The sequence below is a fragment of the Calonectris borealis genome, chromosome 11, assembly GCF_964195595.1.
Source record: "Calonectris borealis chromosome 11, bCalBor7.hap1.2, whole genome shotgun sequence".
Classification (NCBI taxonomy): Eukaryota; Metazoa; Chordata; class Aves; order Procellariiformes; family Procellariidae; genus Calonectris; species Calonectris borealis.
This window is the reverse complement of record NC_134322.1, coordinates 20,749,803-20,777,477: the sequence shown is the minus strand read 5'-3', so window position 1 is coordinate 20,777,477 and position 27,675 is coordinate 20,749,803. Positions and strand designations below refer to the sequence as shown.

Here is a 27,675-nt window from a genome sequence, read left to right as displayed (position 1 = left end):
CCCGCGCAGCCCCGCTCCGCCAACGGTCCGGCGCGCGCCTCGCGCGGAACCAGCAGCGGCAAGGGGAGGGAGAATGCCTGCGCGCGAGCCCGCGCGCGCCCTCCCTTCCTCCCGGGTCGCCTAGGAAACAACGGGCCGTCAGTCGGGTCGGTTAGCGGGAGGGAAAGGAGGGGGGAGGTGGTTTAAAGGGTGCGCGCGCGCGTGCTCGCCCCCCGTCACGTGGGCGCCGCCGACCCAATAGCGGCAGCGAACGGCGGGCGCTGTAGTACTACGGGCTGGGGAAGGTGAGGCGCGAGAGGCGGGGCGGGGCGGGGCGGGGCGGGGCGGCTCCCCCGCCACAGCCACCGCCCCCCTCCCCCGGTAGGTCCCCTCACGGCAGGAGCCGCCGTGTCGCGATCGCCGACCCCCGGGACAGGGCGGGCAGGTGGGAGCCCCGGTGCGAGGGGCGGCGGGTTGAGGGGGCCCCGGTGCGAGGGGCCGCTCCAGCCTCGGGGCGGCGGGGGCTGCTTTCTGTCGAGGCGGCCGCCGTGTGAGGCGCGCCGGGGCTTGGACAACGTTATTCTTAAAGTTCTGCCTGTCCTTTTTGTGTTTTGTTTTGCTTTTATAGACACCAGGATTACATAACTGCGTACGGAGAGAGCAGCTGCAAGATTACACGATGCAGATTAGAGATTACGTTGATTCAGCAGATTGTCCTGTGCATGTCTGAGAAAGATTACACCAGCAGAGTTAAGAATACCCATTTGCTGTGGTAAGCTGTTAAGTAGAACAAATTAACTCAATACAAAACTAAATGCAAAAAAAGGCAGTAAAAAAACCCCAAGGTTAAGAACGTGCTTTAAATGGACAAAATAAAAGAGACTGAAATTCAAGTTTTAACAGTTCTCTCCCATATGCTGAGCTGCTGTGGAATAGCCGGCATTGGCAGCAATCCGTTATTACTGTCTAGATGGCGTTTAGCTTAAAAAATCAAAATCAGTATTATGAAGACTGGTTACATTACCTTCCTGATGACTACCATGTAAAAGTAAATATCTAAACTCACATATTTTTTAGTATCTCAAAATTATTTAAGTGATATTGGTCTATGTTATTAAATGTCCATGTGCTAAACTGTCTACTTGTATGCCAGTTTGTAATATGGATTTTTTGAGTTCTGGTTTTTGGATCTGAGATTACTGACATTTGAGAGCTGACATTCTGATGGACAGTATATCTACCACTGAGATATGAATAAAAATTAATCACGCAGTCAGAACCTTTAAGTTGTATTACATTTCAGTTGATTTCTTAGAGAGTTTAGGGATGAAACTTGGGAGCGAAAGTGAAGAAATAGAAGAAATCAGTAAACACACAGAATGAAAAAATAGTGTTGTGGGTTTTATTTTCCAAGCTTGATAGTGTTTTTTTAATGCAAGTGTCTTCTAAAATTTATTAATCCCCCTCCCCCGCCATAAGCACACAGAAGCTCAAGACTGGAATCTTTATCTAAAAATTACAAATATGTAGTATGACTACAAGTAGATACATTTGACAGAAGCCTCAACTGAAATGTAGCTTTGCCAACTTCTGTATGAATATCTCATGCAGTAGAACTGGGGTTTCAGATGGGAAGTTGGTTGCAAACTACTTACGAAATTTTAGGAATAGAAAGTTTTCCCTTAAATTTACTGTAATGTCTCAAATTTCAACATCATGATAACAGGTTTACGAGCTGTTTTAGTATATAATTAATCCTAGACATACTTCGGTGGATAAAACAAAAATGTAAACCTAAGTTTTGAAAAACTGTATTCAAAAAATTCACCTGTCAATCACAAGCACGTTGAGACTTGTGAGCTATTTGGCGTCTGCCTTTGCTTCTGTCTTCTGTTAGAGTTCCTTCACATTGTGGCTATCCCATCTTAAAAAAAATGTTCAGCGTATAAATTTGAGTAACACATTGCTCTTATACAAATTTGTTGTAATATCTCATTTTGAATTCTTCCTGATTGAGATCTCCATTTGTTTCAGGCAGTTTGATAGATTTTTTCTGACACCTGATGATTTTCTGTGCTAAAATCAGTTATGAGCTTCATATGGTAAGGATATTAGAAGTTATTACCTAGATAAGAAAATAAACAGACTCCTTTTAACAAGACTTCAGGACAGTTCCTGGCTTTTGAGGAAATCAGAGGCGTAGGCTACTAACTTCTTGATAGATATCAAGGACACCTCTCAGAAGGAAATTTATGTTTAATTAGCCTACAAAGCAGCTAGTGCAATTTTTAAAATTTTTTCCCTTCATTGTTTTCACGACACAAATATTTGAGCGCAGTATTGGGGCAGAATGAGATTTTACCTCTTTTGGATTTTAAAAAAGAATACGTAATGCAGTAAAATCCCATTCTTGAAGACAGCTGTAAGGTGCAACTTAATCTAAATGAACAAACAATGTATATTTTAAATAGCCATGTGACTGAAATGATCTTTAATTGGGGGGGGAGTTTATATAGAGATTAATTTTAAGAATGTTTGGATAGCAAAGAACCATAAAACAAAACCCAAATCATTATTCTGCCAATTTTTATCTGGCTGTGCTCATTAAGACTTCCAGTTATCATCTTTTGGGGATACTGCATCTCATGGATGCTTAGAACAGTTAGCCACTAAAAGTACACAAAAATAAGTGGTAATAAGGCTTCTGTTTTAAGTATACGGGGAGTAAAGCACACAGGTTCATTTAAAGACAAATCTAATGAGTTTAAAAGACTTGTTCCAGCCAGCCTCCAGTATGGCCAGATATTAGCACATATTTTTGCTAAAGAGCCGAACCCATTGCAGTTTTGTGTCCGAATGTACGATTTCCCCAGAAATCCAATAGCAGTTCCCAAAAAAGAAAAAACTGTATTCTTTCCCCTAGTGTTTTAGTGCCCAAGAAGCATGAGAGCATATGGATTTTCTTGTGTGGCTCACTTCAGTCTGTGGTTTCTCTGCTACGGAATAGTAACCCAGTATTTCCATCACATTTGCAGCATTCAGTGTGACACACACATACACATAGAGTTCATGCTTCATTCAGCAAAGTGCTTGAACATGCTTTAACTTAGTGATTTACGATATGGTTAACTCTAGACATGTGATTCAAATCTAACTGAAGCCCTTGTTAATGGATTCAGACTACGAAAATAAAGATGCCCAGGACTTACAAGTCATTGAAGAGGCTGAAATAGTATCAGTATATATCAGTATATACAGGTGACCTAACTTTAATATATAAACTGTAATCTTTCCAACAATGTATTGTTATTATTAATATCAGTTTAGATGACAAAGATGTGGGGAAAAGGGGAGAACTGATTTGAAGTTTTTTCAATAAGCTGGCACAGAGCAAAATAGGCTATATTTTAAATTTCAGATTAAAATACTCTTAACTTGATACACAAAGTAATCTTTCACGAACTCCCAAGATGCACGCAAGATAAACATTTGAGCATTTGTGGAACTGGATTCTTAGTTTCTGGGAGCACAGGCTACAGCTGTGTCTTAAAAGAAGACATTGAGTTTGGGAAGTGTTAGGTAGATGCACAAATGATCTCTTGTGTTTCTAGTACCGGTTCAGTGCACAGATAGATGTAAGCAAGCTAGAATCGAGTTTAGCAACAATTTCTGCTATAGCATTTCATTTTCTTTACAATATATCAGCTTACTTTTCTAATGAGATAGAGGGTCCAATTTATTCTTTTTAGGATACTGATACATACTTAACTTCTGTTCAGAATGCAACAAACACGCAAGAGAAAAACATTTACATAGAAATACATGACTACCTAATAGTTTACTTTTCAGTCTTAAAAAAGAAAAAAAGCCACAACTGTGAATGCTGTCAGCAACATCTCATTTGAAAGTGATCTTTAGACCCAAGTTGTGATATTTATTACTAGAACTTAAAGAATAAAATTATGCATTCACGCATACATCCTCTTGGATTGTTTAAGAAGTATATTCACCCCCTTCCTTTGCCACCCCCTGTTTCTCGAATATGCAGGCAACAAAGTTTGAAAATAAACAATTAGCAGTCCCATAGCCGCCTTCAAACTGTCTTGTTCTCTGCAGTCAGCTTATAAACACTTTGCAGTACACATAACAATTAGTCCTACTCCAAACAGCTGATGAGGTGCATAGCACATCCATTTAACACACTGATGCAGTAGAAAACTGTCAGCTTCCTCTAAGGAATTTTCTGCTGGATCATTGGATTTAAGCTTTAAGGAAAAAGTTCAACTTATACCAGTAGCAGCACCAGAGAGACAGTGAGATGCATACTGACAATAAGATGAAGGAAGGACATGCGAGATCTCCTTTTTGCAGTAGCCAAATGAAGTTATTTTGTCTGTTCAAGGACCCATATCCTAATTAAATCTGGAAAAGGAGCTAGTCTGAAATTTAGGTTATATATCCTATTTATATTTTCCCTTATGAGAGCTATTGGATATTATACAATTTTGTGGCACATTCTGAGAAAAGGGAAAGTAAATTAAAAAGGACTGCTTGCTCCAGTAAAATACAAATTTAAATCAGATTTTTGACTGCTGCATATTATATTCTTATGGTGCAATTTATATATACTACATTATGTGAATGTTTTGAATTCAGCAACAAATTGTAGTACTGGTAACCCTAGCAAAATATGCAAGTGATTCTGTGAGCGTAACGGGGTGTTACCCTATTCTGTACTTGGCCTCTGTATGCATGTTTGTCTTTGTTGTAACCTCACCCACATTGCACTATATGTAAATTTGAAGCCTTTTTAACAGCACATATAGAATCCAGATCTTGACTGCTAAAAATAACCATCTCCAGGATGATTTATTTCTTTTAAAAGCAGGATTTTAGTTCTGAAGTGAATCACGTTGGTTTGTTTCTTTGTGCCACATGCTATGTTAATTGTACTTGGATGTGTACACAAAGTAAGCAAAGTTGCGTATCTGTGAGACAGCCCAAGAGGACAGCCTTTGGGTGGGGACCTTGCTGTTACAGCCCAGTGTCACAGGGAACTGCCATTTCAGATTTTCTCGTATGGACAGGACACTGAAAGAGCTAGAGAAGCCATTTGAGGTCCCATGAAAAACAGAACTGTCTGCTTATACAGTAAGTACAAATGCATTATATCTTTTGAAATGGGCCTCTACAGAAAGTTGCCTTTCTACTACTAAAAGCTGAAGTACAGGCAATTATTTCTGATAAAGTGGATAATTTATTTTATTTGATCATTTAATGGGAAAAAATCTTTCTTCCAATATAAGACAGTTTGCTTAAATATTTACTTTATGTACACTTTAAAGTATAATTAAGAAAAAAAGAGCAAACATGAAAAAAGAAGATCTATCGTGTTAGGCTTGTTCAGTAACCTATTTGGTGTGGTAAACCTTACAAGAAACTATACCTTACAAGAAAACAGAATATAGCAATGTTAGATGTTTATAGAGTTGGCATGTCTACGGAATAAGTTTCTTTTTAGCAATGTCAAGTGAAGATTGGTTTCTGTCTAGGCAGAGAGTTGGTATTCCATATTTTAAAAATAATTGTACAAGTCTTGACCTTGCTGAATTCTGCTAAATTCACAGCTATATTACTAATTTCACCTGACATCCAGACATGAGAAACACTCAAGTGAAACACACACATCTCCTGAGAAATTACAAATTGGGAAGTTCCTGTTTGTGAAATGCAAGAATTCCACCACCAAGATCTTACCTGACTGAATAATTATTAGTCTGAGGACTGGTTCAATTGTATGCACTGACTTTCAAGGTACAAATGTCAATTTAATTTGCTAGCCAGAAACAATAATTTAGGTTGCCTAAAAGCAGCAGGTATTACAATTCTGAATAAGCATGGCAGTTTGAAAAAAGTATTCATTGTTTAAACATGCTTTAATGTGAATTTGGTTTTACTCTGTAGTACTGCCCTTAGGAGTTCACTGAACTTGACAGTAGACTTGAATGTTTGCCATTAACTGTGAATTCATGGAATTCACAAGTAATATAATAGTATTACTGTCAAGGTACAACAAATGTCTTAGTAGCAACACTGAAAGATACATTCCCATAGCTATTTCTTCAGGGAAAAAAGTCACTGGGATTAAAAATGACATGCTAAATTTACGTGTTTGTCTTTAGGTGCTGTTTTAGAAGAATAGCCTCTGACCAAGAATAAAAATTGTTGTCGGAATAATATGCGAACAGGTAATGTCTTCCAAGTTTTTACTTGGAAGTGTATTGGAAGTCTATAATTCATTAAAATTAGAATTCATTAAAATTGTATTGACTTTGACAGCTGCCATTGGGATTGTCACAACTGCTCCATAGGGCTGTCTTCACTTACTAGTTGGCAAACTAGCGTTCACCAATCAGTGGTACAAACTTTCTTAAGGAGATGTTTGCTTTGATCAGTCCTAATATTTCACAGTTCATGATTGATTAGCATACAGTCCAAAGTTGCTTATAAGTGAGGAAGCATGCATCAGCCCCTTTATCTTCTGTCAACATTTCCCACTCCTCCCCCTTCCCTTTTTTCTTTTAGCAGACTTCAGGATTAGACAGTCTGTAGTATTTAGCCTCTGGACTAGGCAAGACAGCTGAGTCAACATGTGGATTATCAAGCTGGCTTGGTTCTTTGGGGGTTAAGGTGGTGTTGAGCCTTTATTTGTTTTTAATAGATAGGACAGTCAGGTTACAACAGTTTAAATGCAAACAGACAAGATAGTTTAGGGACAGGTTTTCCTGCATGTCCTCAAAAAGAATATTGGAGAATCAGTGTATTGGGAGGCTGCTATTACCTCTGCCAGTTTTAAGTATTCACAGTCTAGCGTTAGAAAGAACAATCTTGTTTCATTCCTTTTCACTTCTCCTCCCACCAAAACCTGACTTTTTTCCAAAGTAATTTTTTTGTCCTACTTCTCTTTATTTAATCTCTCACGTAGAAGGATATATCAAAATACATATATATATATATTATATAGAACATATGCTGGTAGAGTTTCTACAGTTGTATTAATTGAAAAGCTAAATCTTTTGTTTTTTTTTTTTAATTGCCCATCATCACTTGACTTGTTAAACTTTTCTATCTTGATTATGGCAGTCTGAATGTAGTATACATTTGACTTTCAAAGCATACAATTTGCATTTGTATTGACTTACCTCATGAAAAATCATAACACATTCACTAATGCTAATGTAATTGGGTTTTGGCTTGTATTGAACCCCTTCTGATTCTCCAGTATACTCTTTTGCATCGACTATAAATTTAGAGGGATAAACTGTTGCTTTCATACTTCCCTGCTACATATACAGAGCTGTAGCTTTCAAATTTGATCCAAACTACTGCATTTCAGTAAGGTGGGTATGGAGTACAATAACACATATTTTTGTATTGTAGCAAAACCCACTACTACTAGTAATTAATTTTTTTTTTTAGTGTTAGAGCATCGTGGGTTTTCTTTTATTCTCTTTCATAATTCTGTCATCTACTTTATACTGTATTACTCCGGTACTTTCAATAAGTAGTAGCAAAGTATTAATACACAAAACAGAATTAATGAAAAGCACAATTGGATGGAAAATGGGGTATCTGATCTACATGGACATAGAGGTTTCTTCAAATATCTCATTACTGGTAAAATGAAGGTTAACATTTTTCCCTTAGCACTGGAAAGAAGTCTAGCTCTAGAAAGAAATAGCCTATAGAGAAATTGTCTGTAATTACAATCAAAAAGGTTTTGAAGGCTTCCTAGGCACTTTTTGTTCTCTCTCTCTACCTCTCTCAGTTTTCCCTAATAGGCCTAAGACAGAGTGCCTGAGGTATTTTGCCGGAACAGAAGTGTCTGGTTGGACTGCAGAGCTGGTCCTTAATACACAGATCACACCATAACAGTGAGAGAATCATTCTCCCAAATGTTCTGAGACCTGAATGACTTGAGGCATTTAGTTTTCTTCAGTACTCTACCACTATGCCAGTGTGAGACAGGCCTATTTCTGCATAAAGACGAAGAAAAGAAATAGAACCATAAGGCAGGATTTTAAGGAGGTTAACAAGTTCTTATTAATTCTCATGAGAATTTCTTTGAAGGCTTTCCATGAGCTGTCTAAAAGGATTTTTCTGTGGGGCCAACCTTCTATCATCTCGCTTTTCCATCTGGTAGAATTTCAACAACACTTAACTCCCTCAGATGCTTAATAGAGTTGAGAGCAGGTCAAAGTTGAGAGTTTTGCTTTTTCTTTCTTGATTCTTATAATTGTATAGATATCCTGATACACTGTTCATATATTCAATATCCTCTCTTCATTTAAGGAAGGATGTAGTCTTCAATTTAATTACACTGCCACAGAAGTTCCCCTGTTATGTTTGTATAGACTAAAATCAAATAATTTATAGTTCTTGTTTAAAAACCTGCTTGTTTTTTTCTGTTACCATTTTATTCCTACTGCAATTAAACTGTTGCTCATGCAAAATAATTTTAAAAGTCTTTTAATAGTGAACTTGCAGTAAATGAATTGCCAGTAGACAAGCACAGAAAGCTTCAGAGTTAAAATAAATCTCCATTTAACTTCTAATAAAGGAGGGCAGAACACACATTTCTGTTAGGGCACATCCTGAGCCAATGCAACAAGTTCAAACATGAACAATTTTTCCAACTTTATGTCCCCCCTCCTGCAGCTCCCTCATTTATCTGCACATGTGCAAAAAGGTCCAGTTACCATTTGGATGCTGGCACTTTGATAACATGAACATGAAACTGATTCCTGTTGAGCTCTGTGGTATAACTGCCTTCGTCTTAAAATAATACAAGGACTTAACTCACACTCCTACGTCAATATGCCATCATAGAAATGGAAGAATGTACAAAAAGATGGGAGAGTGGAATTACTAGAGATGGTCTAGAGGATAGCAGGATGCACAATGTTTTTGTTGCGCAGGGTTAGAAATAGCTAAGTTTTTCTTCTACTCTTAGAAAAGTCAGGTTTATTTTATATACAAAGCTGTAGAAACTCTCTCTAGGGTAGAATATCTTATGGTCACACTTCCTCGCTTTTTTTATGCATGAAGATAAGAAATTTTCAATAAAAAATTAAAATCTTGATTTCTCTTAAACAACACTATATTTTGTATAGAACATGTCTTCTATACATAAATAATGAGACAGCAGAATTCTTATTTTCAGAACTTCTGGGAGAAATAACAGCAAAAACAACACCTAAAGTGTGAGGTAACACATGATTCTCACGCTTGTGATGTCAGAAGCCTGCTCTATTTTTCTTCTGATTGAGATATTGTGGTTTCATAAGATTGAAGAAATATATATGCATATATATAAAATGAGATACTGATGCATTAAATGTATCATAAATATATGCAGTCCAACTTCCAACTTCCTGCTTTCAAAAAGAATGAAATGGTACAATTAGATATTCTATTTAAGCATAAAATGGACAACTGCTGCTACGAGTGCCAACATTAGTATCCTGTATCTGGGGTTTTATTAGAAATTGTGATTAAAACACTAACAATTCATATAAGAAGCCTACTGAGTTAGAAAAAAGCCTTTTTGAGATCTGTGGAAATTTCATTGTAACAGGCAGTCTTCTACATAAGTGACACTTCATAGGCTAGCTCCTCCACTGGCTGTTAAAAATTGGGGTGGGAAAACCTGGTGGTGTCCAACTGCGCTATGATTCAGCTCTTAATACAGCTTGAAGCAGTCTCAGAATGTCCTGGTCCACACCTGAGACTATTCTCGCTTTATCTGTACGACTCTGACGGAAGCTAGTTAAGCTAAAGATAGTTTGTGCCACTGGAACAGGACAAACCAGACTTCATATAGGTCATCATGTGAATCACTGTACTCAGTATGGTTTGTGGTCATGAAAGGCAAATGAAGTAACGGAGAATTTAAAAGTTCCTCTCATTGCAAGAGAAATTTTGCATTTATTCATATAATTTAGGTGCTTTACATCTGATACGGTGACAAATTTGTGATCTTTTTGTTAATACTGTTACATGAAACAATTCTGCAAGGTAGATAGTGCTATATGTTGCTGGCCTGGAAGGCAAGACTGATACCTTATTTGTTCATAGGGTGGTTTTGTTTGTGTGTGGTGGTTTGTTTTGGTGGGGGCTTTTTGGTTTGTTTTTTGGGTTTTTTTTTTTGTTTAAGGAAGCCACCCCTACTCCCCAAAAGTATAATTAAGATCTCCTTTCATTAGTAAAAATATGGAAGTCTCTATTTTTCTCTGTGTTTGTTTTGGTCTTATTTTTAAGATCATGAAGAACTCTGTGGCACCAGTTATGGATCTTTTTGTTTAAATGGAGGGATTTGTTATATGATTCCTACTGTATCCAGTCCATTCTGCAGGTCAGTGAAACTAAAGTTTGTGTGTTTAAGTATTGGACAGTAGCTGTCTAAAAGACTATTTCTCCATTTTGCTTCTTTAAGAAATTACTGTTAAAATGTTATATAAAAGAAAATACCTATTACCTATGGCTGTTCCAAATTCAGTAATTCATGCTCAGATTACCTTACCTAGCTTGCAGAGACATGACAATATGAGAAAAATAAATGTATATACTTGGTGTATACTTGTTTGACAGGTGCAACAGTACTCAGTTACGTATGCATTCAGGATGATATCTATATTTAGAGCCATATTTCCTCCCCTGATTACAATACAGAAAGGAACAAAATACCCTTTGCTTCATGGACTATAGACTGTAGGAAAGGCATTCAGAAAGGCAAAGGACATTCCCAGTTTTCCTTCCAGATGAATCATATTGCAAAAATTCTTATAACATAAAATGGCCTGACCTGAACAAAATGAGGAGGCGCAAAAAGGAATATAACCTTTTAAAGGGAAAAAAGAACATAATTCAAGACTTACTATGTTCTCTGAATCTCACTGAAATACTCAAAGGGCAGCTTTACAATGACAGCCAAAGACAACTTGATAAAGAAACATCAAGGCAGCAAATATAGATACTTCTTACACCATTCATTTATGGGACCATTCTTCTTTTTGAAGCCTGTATAGCACACTGGAAAAGAAGTACTTCCTATTTTTGCATGTGGATATGTTTCCTGCCTAAAGCAGGATAGGATACAGCCCTATCCGTTTATGTTCTCATTTACCAAGACAAAAGATGACAAATTAAATTCTAATTTTTCATGGTTCTGCATTTACTAATTCTGAGTTATCATTCATCAAAATAAATCATGGTTAATTTAATGAGTTTATTTAACATAATAATAAGCATTCAGACACCTATTACATACACTTAAGGATATTACCTTCTTTTCTTCCATGGCCACTTCTGCTCCCTCTTCAATCTTGAGCTATAACTAATGATAACTGGATGAAACAGTTGTCCAATGGCATACAATGAATCAGATCCAGAAGTGAGGATAAAGCTCGGAAGTGCTGTATGATGATGATTTATTCTAACTGCTAAACCTTGCAAGCTTATGCAATGTAAAATGAATACTACACACACAAAAAGTAAAACATATTGAAATACGCATTTTTTTTTCTAGAAGGAATCCCATATTATTGATATTAAAATACTAAAATGAGAAAAGAACGGTTAGACTAAACAGCATCAGTTATAGAATTTCAAAGCACCCTCTCAACTATTGCTAGACTGTGTAATGAGGAAGGTGTATTTGATGCAATAACTGTAAATATAAAGTAACAAATACTCAGAACAATTCATTCTTCAGCAGCACAGGCTAGTCAGCATAGATAATTTCCACTTTAAAAGGGCTCCAAATGAAGTAATTTGTAATTCAGGTACTAGAGGATTTTATAATCTGCTGAAGCAGAAAAGTAACATCTTAAGAGCATTTCTGTTATACTCAGACAATCTTACTGAATTTAAATTATCAGGTATTTTTCTTCTGTATCTAGTGGTTGATTATGAAGTTATATGGGTTTAAATAGAAGCATTCTATTTAAGCATGTCCTCATTCTAAGCATGTTCCTTAATCAGTCAGAGAAGGCTAATTATAGATGAGAAAGGTTTTGTTTACACACAGATATCTTAGTAATCAGCAGTGATGTGAATAGAAACAACAGAAAAAATGCATCACTATTCAGCAGAATTCAGAAAAATATTTGGTGCTTTGGAACCTCAAGACTGGCATCGTCACACAGTTGCGCAAAGTTTCTTTGACGCAGGTTTCTGCCAGATCCCATCTAAAGCTTTCAAGTGTTCTCAAATGATCATCTCCCACCAACAGAAAAATTGCATCAGTTTTAGAATCAAAGGCGGAATGATCTTTAGTACAGCATTAATTAAAAGGGGGAAATGGAGCAAGAACAGACTAACAAACTGTAAAAATACCTTAAAACACATTCGCCTTGACATGCCACTTATTTACACAAATGTGTTGTGCTAAACATTGTCCAGATTACCTGATGCAACATCATTGGAAGTAATTTCACAATGCAACTAGGAAAATTGCACCATTCTTTAGAAATACGTATTTTGTAGCATGCTAACAAATTAAGAGCCATTGTTTAAATTTGGAATTTCAGTTATTTTTACCATTCAGAAATGGATATATATGCAAGGTAGAGATTGAATAGAAACAAAACAGTAGTTGGCCCCCCTCCCCTGTGCAACATTAGCAGATTTTAAATACAGCTGATGTGTGTTAAAACATGAAGTTGCTCAGCTGCCATCTTCCCTCATTCCTTTCCTAACAATGAGTTAATGTGCTCAGCAGTGAAAGGCGCACCTGTCACCATAAACAAGATGAGCTTCAAACCCAGGAATGCTCAAATGTACTAAATAAACATGCAGCAGAATGGAGAAGATGGAAAAGCGGCTGCCTCAGGTGTATCATAAAACACGAGGCTGAAAGCTGTTTGCCTCAGCACCTGATGTGCAGCTGTCCCATAATCATTAATTAATGCGGTGCAGAATTAAGTTAAGATTTTGTTGTCTGAGAGGAAGCTCTGGTATTTCCGTTTTGTCTTTTACATGGCAGATTTCTGAAAGTCTTCTTTCTGTATTTCAGACAAAATACAGATGGTGTAAGACCACCCAAACACACACTCCTCTGCTTCTGAGGGCAGTACACAAAGAAATTAATAGTGAATGCTCTCCTTTTAAGGAAGGGATCATATTCTGCAGAGGGCAGTGCGTTCAGCCGTTCTGCAAGGGGCAGAGGCAGGCCGTAGAAATCTCCTCCCTGAAATTCTTGTGTATGGTTAAAGGATATCTCCACTTTCCCCTTCCTTTGCTTCTACCCTAATCCAATCTCTCCTCCACCTTTCCTATACTAGTCCAATAAATCCCGTGCAAATTCCTTCTATCACTTTCTGTATACCCCATCCTTGTCTGGCTCTTTTTCTGAGATGGGTCCTTCATTCTCTTTTTCAAATGTCGCCACAAGTGATATACTTGCTGTGCCATAAGCCTTCAGAATATACACACTGCAAGTCGCCAGTGAAGGGCTTCCCACTCATCTGGGCTTTTCTTCTTTCTCTGCCTCCAAAACTACACTTTTGCATACCCCAGGCTCTTCTGAAAACACAGTGTCCAATTAGTATTTTTCAATTCTGCTTTTAGCTTGAAAAGTAGGAATAAAAGTTAGAATATACACCAAAAGTATAGCAAAAAAAAAATCAATAATTAAGACTTGTTTTTAATGGGACATAAAATTGTCCTGGTTTCGGCTGGGATAGAGTTCGTTTTCTTCCTAGTAGCTGGTATAGTGCTGTGTTTTGGATTTAGTATGAGAATAATGTTGATAACACACTGATGTTTTAGTTGTTGCTCAGTAGCGCTTACCCTAGTCAAGGACTTTTCAGCTTCCCATGCTCTGCCAGGTGCACAAGAAGCTGGGAGGGGGCACAGCCAGGACAGCTGACCCCAACTGGCCAATGGGGTATTCCATACCATATGACATCATGCTCAGTATATACGGCCGGGGGGGCAGCGATTGCTGCTTGGGGACTGGCTAGGCATCGGTCAGTGGGTGGTGAGCAGTTGCATTGTGCATCACTTGCTTTGTATATTCTTTTATTATTATTATTACTACTATTTTACTTTATTTTATTTCAATTAGTAAGCTGCTTTTATCTCAACCCATGAGTTTTCTTACTTTTACTCTCCCAATTCTCTCCCCCATCTCACTGGAGCTGGGGGGAGTGAGCAAGTGGCTGTGTGGTGTTTAGTTGCTAGCGAGGGTTAAACCACGACAAAAATATAAAATGCAGCATTATCTTATGTGTTTGAAAAGTATTAGTGATCAAAATTCAAACCATTGCCAGATACGGTAAAGCTTGCCATATAAACACCTAGCCAAGAGACTTTTAGGGGAAAATAACCCATTCTTTCAACTTCTCTCCAGTAGTAGCATGAGTTTTAGTTTACTTTCTATGTGTATGAATACAGCTTCAGAGCAAGTTTTGAAACTCCTCCGAACACAGAACTTTTTAAAAAGCTGCTGAGGGCTTCCAATTAACTTTGCCATTACTTATTGATGCTCAAGTGCATCTATACCAATGCACGCAGCATGGGCGGCAAACAGGAGGAGCTGGAAGCCATTGTGCAGCGGGGTAGCTATGACTTAGTCGCCATCACGGAAACGTGGTGGGATGAGTCGCACGATTGGAGTGCTGCAATGGACGGCTATAAGCTTTTCAGAAGGAACAGGCGAGGAAGGAGAGGCGGTGGAGTAGCCCTGTATGTTAGGGAATGCTTCGACTGTCTAGAGCTCAATGATAGTGATGACGAGGTCGAGTGCTTGTGGGTAAGGATGAGGGGGAAGGCCAACAAGGCAGATATCCTGCTGGGGGTCTGTTATAGACCACCTGGCCAGGAAGAGGAGGCAGACGAAATATTCTACCAGAGGCTGGCAGAAGTCTCCCAGTCGCTAGCCCTTGTTCTTGTGGGGGACTTCAACTTTCCGGATGTCTGCTGGAAATACCACACGGCAGAGAGGAAACAGTCGAGGAGGTTCCTGGAGTGTGTGGAGGATAACTTCCTGACGCAGCTGGTAAGCGAGCCCACCAGGGGAGATGCCTCGCTTGACCTGCTGTTCACGAACAGAGAAGGGCTGGTGGGAGATGTGGTGGTCGGAGGTCGGCTTGGGCTTAGCAACAATGAAATGGTAGAATTCTCGATACTTGGTGAAGTAAAGAGGGGGGCCAGCAAAACCGCTACCATGGACTTCCGGCGGGCGGACTTTGGCCTGCTCAGGACACTGGTCGAGAGGATCCCTTGGGAGACGGTCCTGAAGGGCAAAGGGGTCCAGGAAGGCTGGACGTTCTTCAAGAAGGAAGTCTTAAAGGCGCAGGAGCGGGCTGTCCCCATGTGCCGCAAGAAGTACGGGCGGGGAAGGCGACCGGCCTGGCTGAACGGGGAGCTCTGGCTGGGACTCAGGGAAAAAAGGAGAGTTTATCACTTGTGGAGGAAGGGTCAGGCAACTCAGGAAGAGTACAGGGATCGCGTTAGGTCGTGCAGAGAGGAAATTAGAAAGGCAAAAGCCCAGCTAGAACTCCACCTGGCCACTGTCGTGAGAGACAACAAAAAATGCTTTTATAAGTATGTTAATGACAAAAGGAGAGCCAAGGAGAATCTCCATCCTCTATTGGATGCGGGGGGGAACGTTGCCACCAAGGATGAGGAAAAGGCTGAGGTACTCAACGCCTTCTTTGCCTCAGTCTTTAGTAGTCAGAATGGTTATCCTCAGGGTACTCAGCCCCCTGAGCTGGAAGACAGGGACGACAAGCAGGATAAACCCCCCATAATTCAAGAGGATGAAGTTCATGACCTGCTATGCCACCTGGATGTTCACAAGTCTATGGGGCCGGATGGGATCCACCCGAGGGTTCTGAGGGAGCTGGCGGAGGAGCTTGCCGAGCCGCTCTCCATCATTTACCAGCAGTCCTGGTTAACTGGGGAAGTCCCGGACGACTGGAGGCTCGCCAATGTGACTCCCATCTACAAGAAGGGCCGGAAGGAGGATCCGGGGAACTACAGGCCGGTCAGCCTGACCTCGGTGCCGGGGAAGATCATGGAGCGGTTGGTTTTGAGGGTGCTCACGAGCCATGTCCGGGACAACCAGGGGATCAGGCCCAGCCAGCACGGGTTCATGGAAGGCAGGTCCTGCTTGACCAACCTGATCTCCTTCTATGACCAGGTGACCCGCCTAGTGGATGAGGGAAAGGCAGTGGATGTGGTCTACTTGGACTTCAGTAAGGCCTTTGACACTGTCTCCCACAGCATTCTCCTAGAGAAGCTGGCGGCTCACGGCCTAGACAGGTACACTCTTCGCTGGGTAAAAAACTGGCTGGACGGCCGAGCCCAGAGAGTTGTGGTGAACGGAGTTAAATCCAGTTGGCGGCCGGTCACGAGCGGTGTTCCCCAGGGCTCAGTTTTGGGGCCGGTCCTGTTCAATATCTTCATCAATGATCTGGACGAGGGGATCGAGTGCTCCCTCAGTCAGTTTGCAGACGACACCAAGTTGGGCGGGAGTGTTGATCTGCTGGAGGGCAGGAAGGCTCTGCAGAGGGACCTGGACAGGCTGGATCGATGGGCCGAGGCCAACTGTATGAGATTCAACAAGGCCAAGTGCCGGGTCCTGCACTTCGGCCACAACAACCCCAGGCAACGCTACAGGCTTGGGGAAGAGTGGCTGGAAAGCTGCCCAGAGGAAAAGGACCTGGGGGTACTGGTTGACAGCCGGCTGAACATGAGCCGGCAGTGTGCTCAGGTGGCCAAGAAGGCCAACGGCATCCTGGCCTGTATCAGAAATAGTGTGGCCAGCAGGAGCAGGGAGGTGATCGTGCCCCTGTACTCGGCACTGGTGAGGCCGCACCTCGAATACTGTGTTCAGTTTTGGGCCCCTCACTACAAGAAGGACATGGAGGTGCTGGAGCGCGTCCAGAGGAGGGCAACGAAGCTGGTGAAGGGCCTGGAGCACAAGTCTTATGAGGAGCGGCTGAGGGAACTGGGGTTGTTTAGCCTGGAGAAGAGGAGGCTGAGGGGAGACCTCATCGCACTCTACAACTACCTGAAAGGAGGGTGTAGCGAGGTGGGTGTTGGTCTCTTCTCCCAAGTAACTAGCGATAGGACAAGAGGAAATGGCCTCAAGTTGTGCCAAGGGAGGTTTAGATTGAACATTAGGAAAAATTTCTTTACTGAAAGAGTGGTCAGGCCTTGGAACAGGCTGCCCAGGGAAGTGGTGGAGTCACCATCCCTGGAGGTATTTAAAAGACGTGTAGATGAGGCCCTTAGGGACATGGTGTAGTGGGCATGGTGGTGTTGGGTTGACGGTTGGACACGATGATCTTAGAGGTCTTTTCCAACCTGTATGATTCTATGATTCTATGATTCATACTTACTAGATGCCCATACAGTATATGGATTAGGACAACTTTTAGGAGCTTGCCACAGACTAAAGATTATGGTGATTTAGAAGCTATCAGCCATGTAATCTGAATTGCATTGACAAGCAGATAATTTTTCAGCTGTCTTTTTCTGCTTAGAGATTTGTATTTACATGCAAGTAATTTTTATACCAAGAAGCATCCAGCTTTTTCCTGACTGAAGGAAGACTAAAGGAAAACTGAAGTCAATACTCGTATAGTATAATACTAAGCAACGGGACTGTCTGTGTGCATATTTGACTCAAATCCTACTTCCATTTTTAAAGTCTGTCAGATATTTGCTTATGACGCCCACCTTAGAGTCTGGAAGAGAAAGAAACCTTACCTTCTTACCTAAATCAGACAGGCAGTAGATCACTTGCACTGTCTCATGAACTCCATCTGCAAATGAGACAGCAGTAGTGCCTTGCATTATTGGAGGGCTGTTACGCTTATATTTTTGTTACTGATCAGATTGTAGAGGATCAATATAATTGCAGACCCGCTGGTCATCTCCTGACATCTTATCCAGTGCAGTCTATTTCCTTCCACCTTGTATTGATGCTGATATGGGTAGTTTTGATTAATTTCCTATGTTGAAAGATTATGTGGGTTTCTTTACATATATTATGTTCATGTTTTGTCTCCAGCACAGCTCCTATAGTAAGTTTGTATACAACAGTTAAGGCTGGCTCATCTCATCTGACAAGAGAAGTGGGTGTGTGTGCATGCATGTGCAGGATCTAGGAAAGCAGAAATCTGGATGCTATCTGAAAATGAGAGTTTCTAGTCCCACAGTTTTTTCTCAAACATTTGAAGGCTGTTGTCTTTCAACTCTGATTGAATTGGAAATTCTAATTTCTTAGAGGAGGAAAGACCTTTTTTCCATTTTAAAAATCAACTTTGGAATGCTACATAGTAGGACCATCTAAAGCCAACAGACAGCATGTGCTGAAACAGCAGGCTAACAGCATGCAGATGATGTTGTGCAACAGCAACACGTGGCCTAGTGACCACAAGACTTAATTAGTGTAACTCCCTCTTACTATAGCCTAGAAGCAGGCTTCTCTGTCTTTTGCATTCATTCATTCAAGTGCAGAAGCACAGTTGCCTGCCATATTAACAACTCTAAGTGTCTCATGCTTAACTTGTGTTCTACTTTCAGGCATCCATTACAAGCAAGATAAACTACGAGTTGCTACTGACTTTTAAGGCTGTGTATAGTAAGACTGACTACCTCTAGGAGACACTATATAGATCCCATCAGTCTGGATTACGTTCATAGCCCACATGCTTGTAAGAGACTACTTTTCTGTCTTGCTTGCAGTCACTGTGTGTAACTCCACTGAAATTATTAGAGTTCTGCTAATGCAACAGGATAAGCAGATCATCTGAGTGAGTTCCACTGCTAATTACTGAAGTCTGCTTAGTTTCTTTCCCACCAATTTTAGGAAAGGACGTACAGTAGAAACCTTTCCCTCTCTTGGTTGTCTTAAAGCATCAGTTGCTTCTATATTTAACATCGTCCTTCACCTGTTTGTACATCAGCACTGATGACTTCATAAAAGCTTGTGCAAGCCAGTATTTGAACATTTGAATTTTCAGAAATGCCCTAACTGTAACAGAGCCTGTTGGTAGGGTCACATTAGCTATAATTTTGTTTATTTAAATGTAACCAATAGATACTCCATCATTTTTCGGTTATATGACAGTATTTTCTACGTTACAACAGTTCTCTAACCCTAGCCTTTTACCTAATCCTATATGCAATTCTCTTCAGCTAGAAGGACTGTCTTTTCTTCTTCCTGCTTCATTTTTCTCTTTAGGCTACTGACTTACTCCCTTTACACTCAATCTCTAGAACTTTTCCATGAGCCTTAGTTTGATGCCAAAACCTATTTATTTTTTTTTCCTGTATCGTTTTAGCCTTGCATTATTCTCCAGTTTTCATTGGTATTCAAGAATACTTCTATGAATTTTATATTCCATTTTCTATCCCTGTTATTCTATTCAGCTCTCCAAAGCATTTCTCTCTCACTTGCTAGAGAACAATGTTCCACTCAAACTACACTTCTATTCTTAAAGTATTCTACAGTATTTCAGAAATAGGCCACTGAAATGCCACTATACTTACAGTAAATATCTGCAACATTATCTCAAGCAATCAGAGCAGTCTGCCTACCTCTTCCTTCTCCCAGCAGTCAAACATAGTAACTTTGAAAAGTCTCACATTGTCCTTAGTAAATGATGGCTGTTTGATCAGTTGCACAGCTTTAATATGTAATGATAATTGAATCTTTTTTCTAGTGTCTAAATCTTCAATTTTATTTCCAAAGGCAAAGAATTAAAAGAAATGGTAGTAATTCTTTGTGGAATAGTTTAGACCAGTAGTACTGAAATAGTGGTCCACAATCTACAGAAAGCAGTGCTGGGCGTCACATCAAGCACGCCTGGTGGTATGCTCACAGTGATCCATTTGTCTTATTTAGATATACTAGAGATCTTTCTCTTTTGGCAGTTCCTCCCCACTCCGCCTTCTTATCCCTCATCTGAAATTATGCCTTGCAGCTGCCAATGGCAGTTGAGAACTTCAAGTATGTTACAGAGTTCAGCCCGTTTTTCTCAGCTGGAGCCTGAAATTGCTTATGTCACAGATTATTATGACTTCAGTGCCAGAAATAGCAAGAAGGAGCAAGATCTTTAGTAATACAAATAGAGAGAAGCAAATTTACATACATAAAAGATACATGCAGAATGTAGTTATTGAATGAAGTGCTTTCCATTTTCCATACTGCAATAAATTCCTTAAGAAAACTTAGCAGAATAAGTGCAAATATAAGACAAATGAAGATGAGTTTAGCTTCAACCTATCTATTTTTGACTCACTATGAATTACTAAGCCATTCATTTTACCATGGTAAAATACCATATTCATTTTAATCCTTTCTTCAGAAGAAGTTTTCAGAAGCTCAATACATAAAATAAGCATAGTAGAGAAGACTTTTAGCTACGTCTCTCCAAGAGAGGGTCATTCACCAACACATGTAACGTGTTCTGGCATGAATTATTACACTGCATAAACTACTTTTGCAATTTAAGGTGTACTGTGTCTCAGTGAATTCCCATTTCCTTGATCTATTTAGGTGACAGTACTAGCTCTTCAACAAAGAAAGCTAGAAAGTTACATGAAAGCGGAAAAAGAAAGCATGACTACCAGTGCGAACCAGTGGGATGACACAGTTAACACTAAAGAGGTGGATTTAATTAATTAAATCTGCCACTGGAGGAGGCAGATTTAACTGCGAAGTACACAATTGTGAAGTATACTGCTAATCCAATGAATGTGTTAAGAAAGATATGGTTTAATATGTAAAAGCAGTGTGGATCAGAAAATAAACTTGGTGCCCAACATGCCCAATTCCCTTTGTTCCAGAAATATGAGGTGAGTGGAAATTCCATAACAAAACTTGCTGTGAAGCAAATATAAACCTTGAATTATGCCATAACAAGTTCTCTCCCCACTTAAGACCAAAAGAAGCCTTTGTGCTTTTCATATTAGATGACAAGTTACCATCTAATCCAAATAAAACTTGGTTTCCCAGGTGTATTGAGAATTACACAGGAGCCCGTTGTGAGGAGGTTTTGCTGCCTAGCATCAAGTCCCAAACAAAAGGTGACCTGTTTGCAGCTTTCTTGGCTTCGCTACTTCTTCTAGGAGTTCTCGTAATTGGAGCATTCTACTTCCTTTGCAGGTAAAAGTGCTTCAGAGTGCTGAAGCTATTTAATCAAGTAGAAATTTCTTCTGGTAATCATGTACTAATTATTTGAATGTAAAAGTATGTAATGAATTATCCATAAGGTTTGTATGGTTATTCAGCATAATTAATGTGGATGTCTCAACTTGTTGCTTGTAATATTTTACTTCCTGGCTTGTAGTTTTCTCCATGTCTCTTCTAAGCTATTACTTATAGTTGCTTTGTTAAAAATACATGCAGTACACCCATTTCTGAGAGATTTTACAGTCTACCTAGAGTTAGCGTTAACGTTCTAAAACATTAGTCAACCCTTATGTTGTCCAAAGATTAAGAAGTAGAAGCAAATTACCAAGGTGCTTAGGGATCAGAAACTGTTCCATTGCATTGAATTGGCAGCCAAATCAACTGGTGCTTCCAATCAATTAGCTCCCAATTCCTTTACAGCTCCTGGTTTAAAAAGGAAAATTAAGGAAAGAATCAAATTCAAGAATAATCCCAGGTAGATATTTATTAACTAACTAACATCTAGAACAAATCAGAGGGCTAACTCATTTTTCCAGGATGATCCATGTTCGAGTAGCATGAAAATGTCAGTGCTACACAGCAAGTGCTGCAGGTTGGTTTTAGTAGCATTTTAGGCATATTAGGACTTTGAATGAAAACACATAAGCAGTTACTGGGATTAAGTCAACTATTTGATGCTGTACATATATCAATACAGCGTATCAGTACACTTATACCAAACCCAAACAAAATTACTGTCTTCACTTATTCTCCTCATTTATGTACGCAAGTCGACTTCTATGTCCTCTCTTGTTTTTAGAGTATAGCACTTTTCGTAAGAGCTCATTTTGTCATATACTGTTAATATGTATTTATGCCTTTATGAGGCAACTTACTAGCTCCTGTAATTCTTAGCCATCTCAGACTTGCAGCCTCTTCCTGTTACTCATATGCTGCATTTCTTCTTGGTTATGATAACCTAAGATTCTTGCAATTCTGTTCTTTGCTCTCCTATAATCACATTGCCAAATCAACCTCTCTGATCAGTGCCTTTCAATGAGCGACCTTTGGAATAACTGGTCTAGTTTTACCTCAGCTGCTGTCATGGAAACCCATTGAATGCCAGTTTTTCCCATAGCTGAATATGTTTAGAAGAGATAGATCAAACAGAGTTTGTATCAAAAAAACCTTGTTGTAGAGGATACCCCACACTTTAGTAATATTAGTTAAATTAATCCTGTCTTAGCTAAAGAACATTTGCAGATTACTATAATGTTATTAGAATAGAATACAGCTTTAACTAACTAAAGAAAAATTCATTCAAGTCTCATAGAGGCATAGAGAGTATTTCTTTAGAAGTAAAGCTTGTCTCTGAGAAGAAAAGTCTTCACAGAGCAGAGAATTCAGAGAGTAATCTGTTAAAAGATCCCTTTCCTCTTGCGTACAGTAAAATTAGGGGAAGGCTGGAGACACAATCTACTGAGTTTTACGGTCAAAGAGCCTTGCGTTGCAAAGTACAGAAGCTTAGAATAACAGCAATGACAGGTCTGTGCAAGTCTTTTATTAGACAGTTAGAAGATGAACCTCAACTATTCTATTTCTTTATAGGAAATCAATTTACTCAAGCTTTACCTAACTGGCAGAACAAGTAGTAGGGCCTCTTTATTAGAAAAATAACAAGGGCAGCAACTCAGTCTTAACATAGTTGCCCTTGAACCTATCTTACATACCAGACTAGCTTGGGAAATCTCCTAAAATCATGATCAACTTCTTTAATACAAAGAAAAGAACATAACTGGCTAAAAAATGTCTTGTCTTACCTCTATGCTTCAGAGGCTGATGTAGCACAATCATCTTCTGCTAGAGAACTCATCTATAAAAGAAACATTTTACATCTTAAAGTCCTTATCTCTTGACTGAAGTGACCAACATATAAGAGGAGTCTCAAGTGGATACTTTAATCTACTCCCCTCTTTTCAGCTGTATAAACAAGGATTATTGCTAGCAATCATTAATATTATTATAATTTTTTTTTCCCCAGATTTGATCTACCACCTGTATCATAACATTCTGGAAAAGGGTGGAACTGGGGCACGTAAGGGTTAGCTGAGAGTTTGCATTATCCTTGACTTGTCTTCTTGACAGGATATATTAAATTTGAAATGTTAAGAGAAATATTGTGCTATCAGCTTTCCACTATTACACCTTATTAACAAATATGTTTGATCCAGAATCAGAAAGCAGAGTTTTTTCCCCCATATTGTGTGTTAGTAAGCATTTCTGTGGCTCTTTCAGCAGAGGATTCTAGTGCAGTTTTAGTGTAAACAGTAATGCAATCTGGAGGGATGCAGAAGAGGAGATATTAATTGCAATTTAGGATACAGAAACTGAATCCTTAAAATTATACATCAAATCTTTTAGAATTTAGGAAATCAGTGCTCTATTTTCTTGTCCCTGTCATCACTCGTACCCCCCTTCCTTTCCAAGTTTTCTTCCTCCCAGGCTGCTTGGGGCAGATTTCAGGACCAGGCATGTGCGAGTGCATTTAATGCTCCCTACAAACAAATCCGTTCAGCATACAAGGGTGGAGAGAAAGGATTTCATTGCTTCGCTTATAAAACCAAATCATAAGTAACGATGAAAGTAACCCATAAAAGAAAAGGGCTGCATAGGAAATGCGTTGGGTGAACAGTGGGAAATAATTCTCCTTTCATATTTAGCTAAGTCATCACATTTTTATCAGCCGAGGATTTATTTTTTCCAATCTGCGGTTACGCTGATTTCATGCTGTATTTGATTATGTACTAGGATTCATCAAGATGGTATGGTTTGGTAAGGAGAAGGAGGAGAGAGAATCAAAGATAATGAAGAAACAGACAGTATTTGAAATGGCTAGAGGGTGAGAATGATGGGAAGTAGAACAAAATAAAGATAGAGGAAAGGAACTGAAGGTCTGAGTGAAAGCAACAGCAAAGAATGGAGGGAGGGAAGAGGGAGGAGTGGTCAAGGACTGCTGATGAAAAAAAAGCAGCTTAGAACTGGAAAAGATAAACAGTAGTCTAGGGTTAAAGCTCCCACTGTTACTGAACCTGCTGAAGGAAAGGCTACTGTAGAGCTATCTTAGTGAGTCTCAGGTTGATAGAATATAATTATTTAGGTAGTAAAGTGAGTAGCTTTAATTTACTTTCTGAAAAAATTACGAGGAATAATTGCAAAGAAAAGACTATGCTTTTATGTCTCCTCAAAGATGAGTCTTGTAAAACAATTTTATATCATGTTGTAGGAATTCATAAGAACAGTACTGTCCACAACCAAAATTAATGTGAAAACCACTTCAGTACATTAGCTTCCTATGTTACTTTATCAAGTTTTCTCCAGGAATGTGTTGTTTCATAGGCAATAAACATCACTTCTCTGTCAAAGGGGGAATCCCGACCTTTAAAGAGCACGCTCAGTTCTGTTTGCTACATTCCTGTAAAAGCTCAGCACATAAAACTATTGCTATTTCCAACTATTGAGATTCACTAGAAGATATGGCATCATGCCAACAATTGTATTTTAGCAAAGATAATAAAATATTTACATTGTGAATGTAAAACTTACCCAGATATATATATATATTAAATCAGAACTGGTTTTATGAGAGTGATTTGCTATTTAACAATGAAAAAATGCCTTGGATTGCAGTAGGCTTCTGTGCGATTTTAGGCCCAGGAGCTGCATAACCTGTTAGCAGAGCAGAGTGTATGGAGGTAGAGCAAATCCAGATCTAGCCGCTCTCTATCTTGAAACAAACGCACACACACCCCGCCAACAAATAGTACTGATAAAGCCTATTGTTTTGACCTGGGGGAAACAGGAAAGTATGCAAAAATCCTTGCCAGTACATTGTTACTGAGGTAACAAATGGCATATTTTGCTACAAGCAATTCACCTGTCAGTAAAGGTCCATCTGGCCTTCTTTCTCCAGAAACATATTGTACAAGGGTTACTGGAGGAAGAGTAAGAAAGGTAGCTGATTAGTATAGATTCCACATAAGACAGCTTTTATTTAAAAACAATAGAGAGGCCCGAATGCCACACACACAGCTTAAAGGAATAGAGAAAACCCTAGGGAAAACTAAAATAAATCTGCAGTTAATTTCTATACTTTATTATAAGTCCATGTTGAAATGCCAAATTACCTGTAAGATAAGTGTATATTGATGAAGAGGAACTCAGCCAGCCAAAACAACAGGGTCTAGGAATAAAGCCATTTAAGCTGTCCAAGACAACAGACTTTGTGGAGGAGTTGTATCACCGCAGGACACAAACTGGACAGAAAGGAGAACAGCTCATGACTTGTCTCAAGACAGCAGATGTCTAATTACTATTAAAAGAAAGGGAAAGAGACAGCAAGAGATCAGCTCTATTTAAAAGATCTGTTTCTCCTCAAGAAAGTGTGGAAAATATCACATTATTGATATTTCACTTCCAAATGCTAAGAGAGTTAATGATAAATTAAATAATTTTGTGGTATCTACAAATTGCTTAAATAAAGACCTGAGAAATCAAACAGGAACATTAACTTCAGGAGAGAAGCCATGTAGTTCTGAGTGCTGTTTCTGCCTCTCATCTCTATTCTTCTCCCTCAAATAGATGCTTCTCAAAAATGTTGAATATTAATTAGAAAGTAATTGCAGAGATCCATGTAACTTTTTTCAATAGAAGCATCATTCAATTAATTTGTCTTTTCTCTGATAACTTTTTTCACTCTGTGTGTTTTTTTTCCCCTCCGTGTTGTCTCTTTTTTGTTCCTTCCGGTCAGGAAAGCTTCCATTCCAAGGACGAGTTCTTCAGAGTGTGGTGCCAACCTGGTTGAGACTACAAGCAGCAATGGCTGCAACAGTGAGTACATTTAAAGTTAAATAATTTGACTCCATAAGGAAGGCAGGGGAGGAAGTTCTCTTCAATTAAAAGCATGCGTTTTCTTTATTTTTCAGAAATAATAACAGCGTAAAGCATTAGAGAGGAAGAATGGTGGGAAAACAACATGCAGAGCAACCCTAAGAATACAGAAGTTGTAGAGGATGATGTGGTAAGCAAGATGAGAGAAGAAAGTAGACTGAAATAGGAGGCTTACTTATGTGTTGGAGAAGACTGTAACTAAAACATAAAGAGAAAGAGTTGCACTTATTAGACTTACTATGTATTTTTAAAGGTGTATCGAATTATACAGAAATCACTATAATCACTTTAATTTCTCTTTGAATTTTGTGATATTTTTCATGTCAAGTTACTGTTTTCAATAATGCACAGGTAGAAACATGAGATAATTTCGGTTTTTACTGCATGGGAAATAGGAAATAATCTTTTTTCCACTGCACAGAGAATATGAGATAATCATAGGGTTTTAGCATGAGGTAATACTATGAATTTTTGATAGGATTGTCCTTTTTCACAGGATTGCCCCAGAGGAGTTGAGGACTGTCTTGATTCAATAGTTTCAAAGTTTCTACCTGTGATACATGTCCAGAATTTGGCTTGTTTCAGATACACTTACCAGATGTAGGAAAAAAACGTACCCTTCTCCAGCTAATACTGATTTTTTTTTTAATAGTAAGACAACATGAGGATGAGGTACCATTGCTAGTGTATTGGCCAGCTTCCTGGCACAAGATTTTAATTCAAATTAAAAAGAAAATATTAAGAAAAGAGATTGGTAATGGTTAAAAGAAGTTTACTAGGCAGAATATTTACCCTTTGTTTGGTATACGTCCCTAATATTAAGCAAGACGCCTTCCTTGATGGTTTTATTTTTGTCTTGCCCTCTTCTGAAAATCTCACTACTGAGGGAGATTTAAACCTTATCTTAAATTTTCCAGTTGATATTTCAGATACTAGAAGTCAGGAATTTTATTCATCAGGTCCACTCCTGACACAAAATATTATCCAGCCAGGTGTCTTGGCTGAACAAGTGCTGCCCTCTCTAAAGATTTATTTGTTTTATTCACATAACCATTTGTTGATCACACCAACAGTATATTATATATCACTATCTGGTTCCTCAAAGGATTCTCTTACTCAGACAAAGAGAGCCCAAATGACATGGTCTGTCTCTCTTTCTGCCTTGACAACACAAAGAGAGTGTCTGGTTAGTCAGAGACATAGAAAATGTGAACCGACCAATTTTCTTTCCAACTCATTTCTAGCACTGGAGGTTGAAACCAGCAAAAATCAAATATATTTCCATAATGGCACATTAGCTAGCAGCTCATTATGTGAGATTTATAAGGTTGTATTGAAGAGAAAGTTAACTGAGAAAACTTCAGGAATTGAAAGGGGAGAAAATGGAAAACGCAGATTTCTTATCTCTGAAATAAAAAATCTTGAGGTGTATAAAAATACAGATGCAAAGAAAATGTTGAATAAGCTTCTATTCCTAGGGTGTCTACTACATGTTCTAGTGTTAGAAAAAATAGTGTGTATTTTATATCAATGTAGACAAAAGTACAGCAAGACAG

General features: G+C 39.0%; 1 protein-coding gene and 1 long non-coding RNA gene across 6 annotated transcripts; one reads left to right on the top strand and one right to left on the bottom strand.

The window, feature by feature from the left end:
• The first annotated feature begins 166 nt into the window (after nucleotides 1–166).
• On the top strand, nucleotides 167–27,675 carry NRG4 (neuregulin 4). Of its 5 annotated transcripts, XM_075160410.1 has the most exons (8): nucleotides 296–360; nucleotides 608–751; nucleotides 5,049–5,130; nucleotides 6,162–6,227; nucleotides 10,300–10,393; nucleotides 21,017–21,166; nucleotides 25,980–26,059; nucleotides 26,155–26,840. In XM_075160410.1, the coding sequence occupies exons 4-8, from the start codon at nucleotides 6,218–6,220 to the stop codon at nucleotides 26,169–26,171; spliced, it is 351 nt and encodes a 116-aa protein (XP_075016511.1). In that variant the 5' UTR covers nucleotides 296–360; nucleotides 608–751; nucleotides 5,049–5,130; nucleotides 6,162–6,217; the 3' UTR covers nucleotides 26,172–26,840. The 5 variants fall into 5 exon arrangements, with proteins under 5 accessions (XP_075016513.1, XP_075016511.1, XP_075016510.1 ...); XM_075160412.1 differs by lacking the exons at nucleotides 296–360; nucleotides 5,049–5,130 and adding an exon at nucleotides 167–284; XM_075160409.1 differs by lacking the exon at nucleotides 5,049–5,130 and having other exon boundaries at nucleotides 311–360; nucleotides 26,155–27,675.
• On the bottom strand, nucleotides 9,133–26,575 carry LOC142086831 (uncharacterized). The gene is made up of 5 exons (XR_012675261.1): nucleotides 25,715–26,575; nucleotides 25,357–25,541; nucleotides 22,993–25,163; nucleotides 21,519–21,616; nucleotides 9,133–13,563 (listed from the first exon to the last, which is right to left on the bottom strand). It is a non-coding gene; the product is annotated as an uncharacterized LOC142086831 (long non-coding RNA).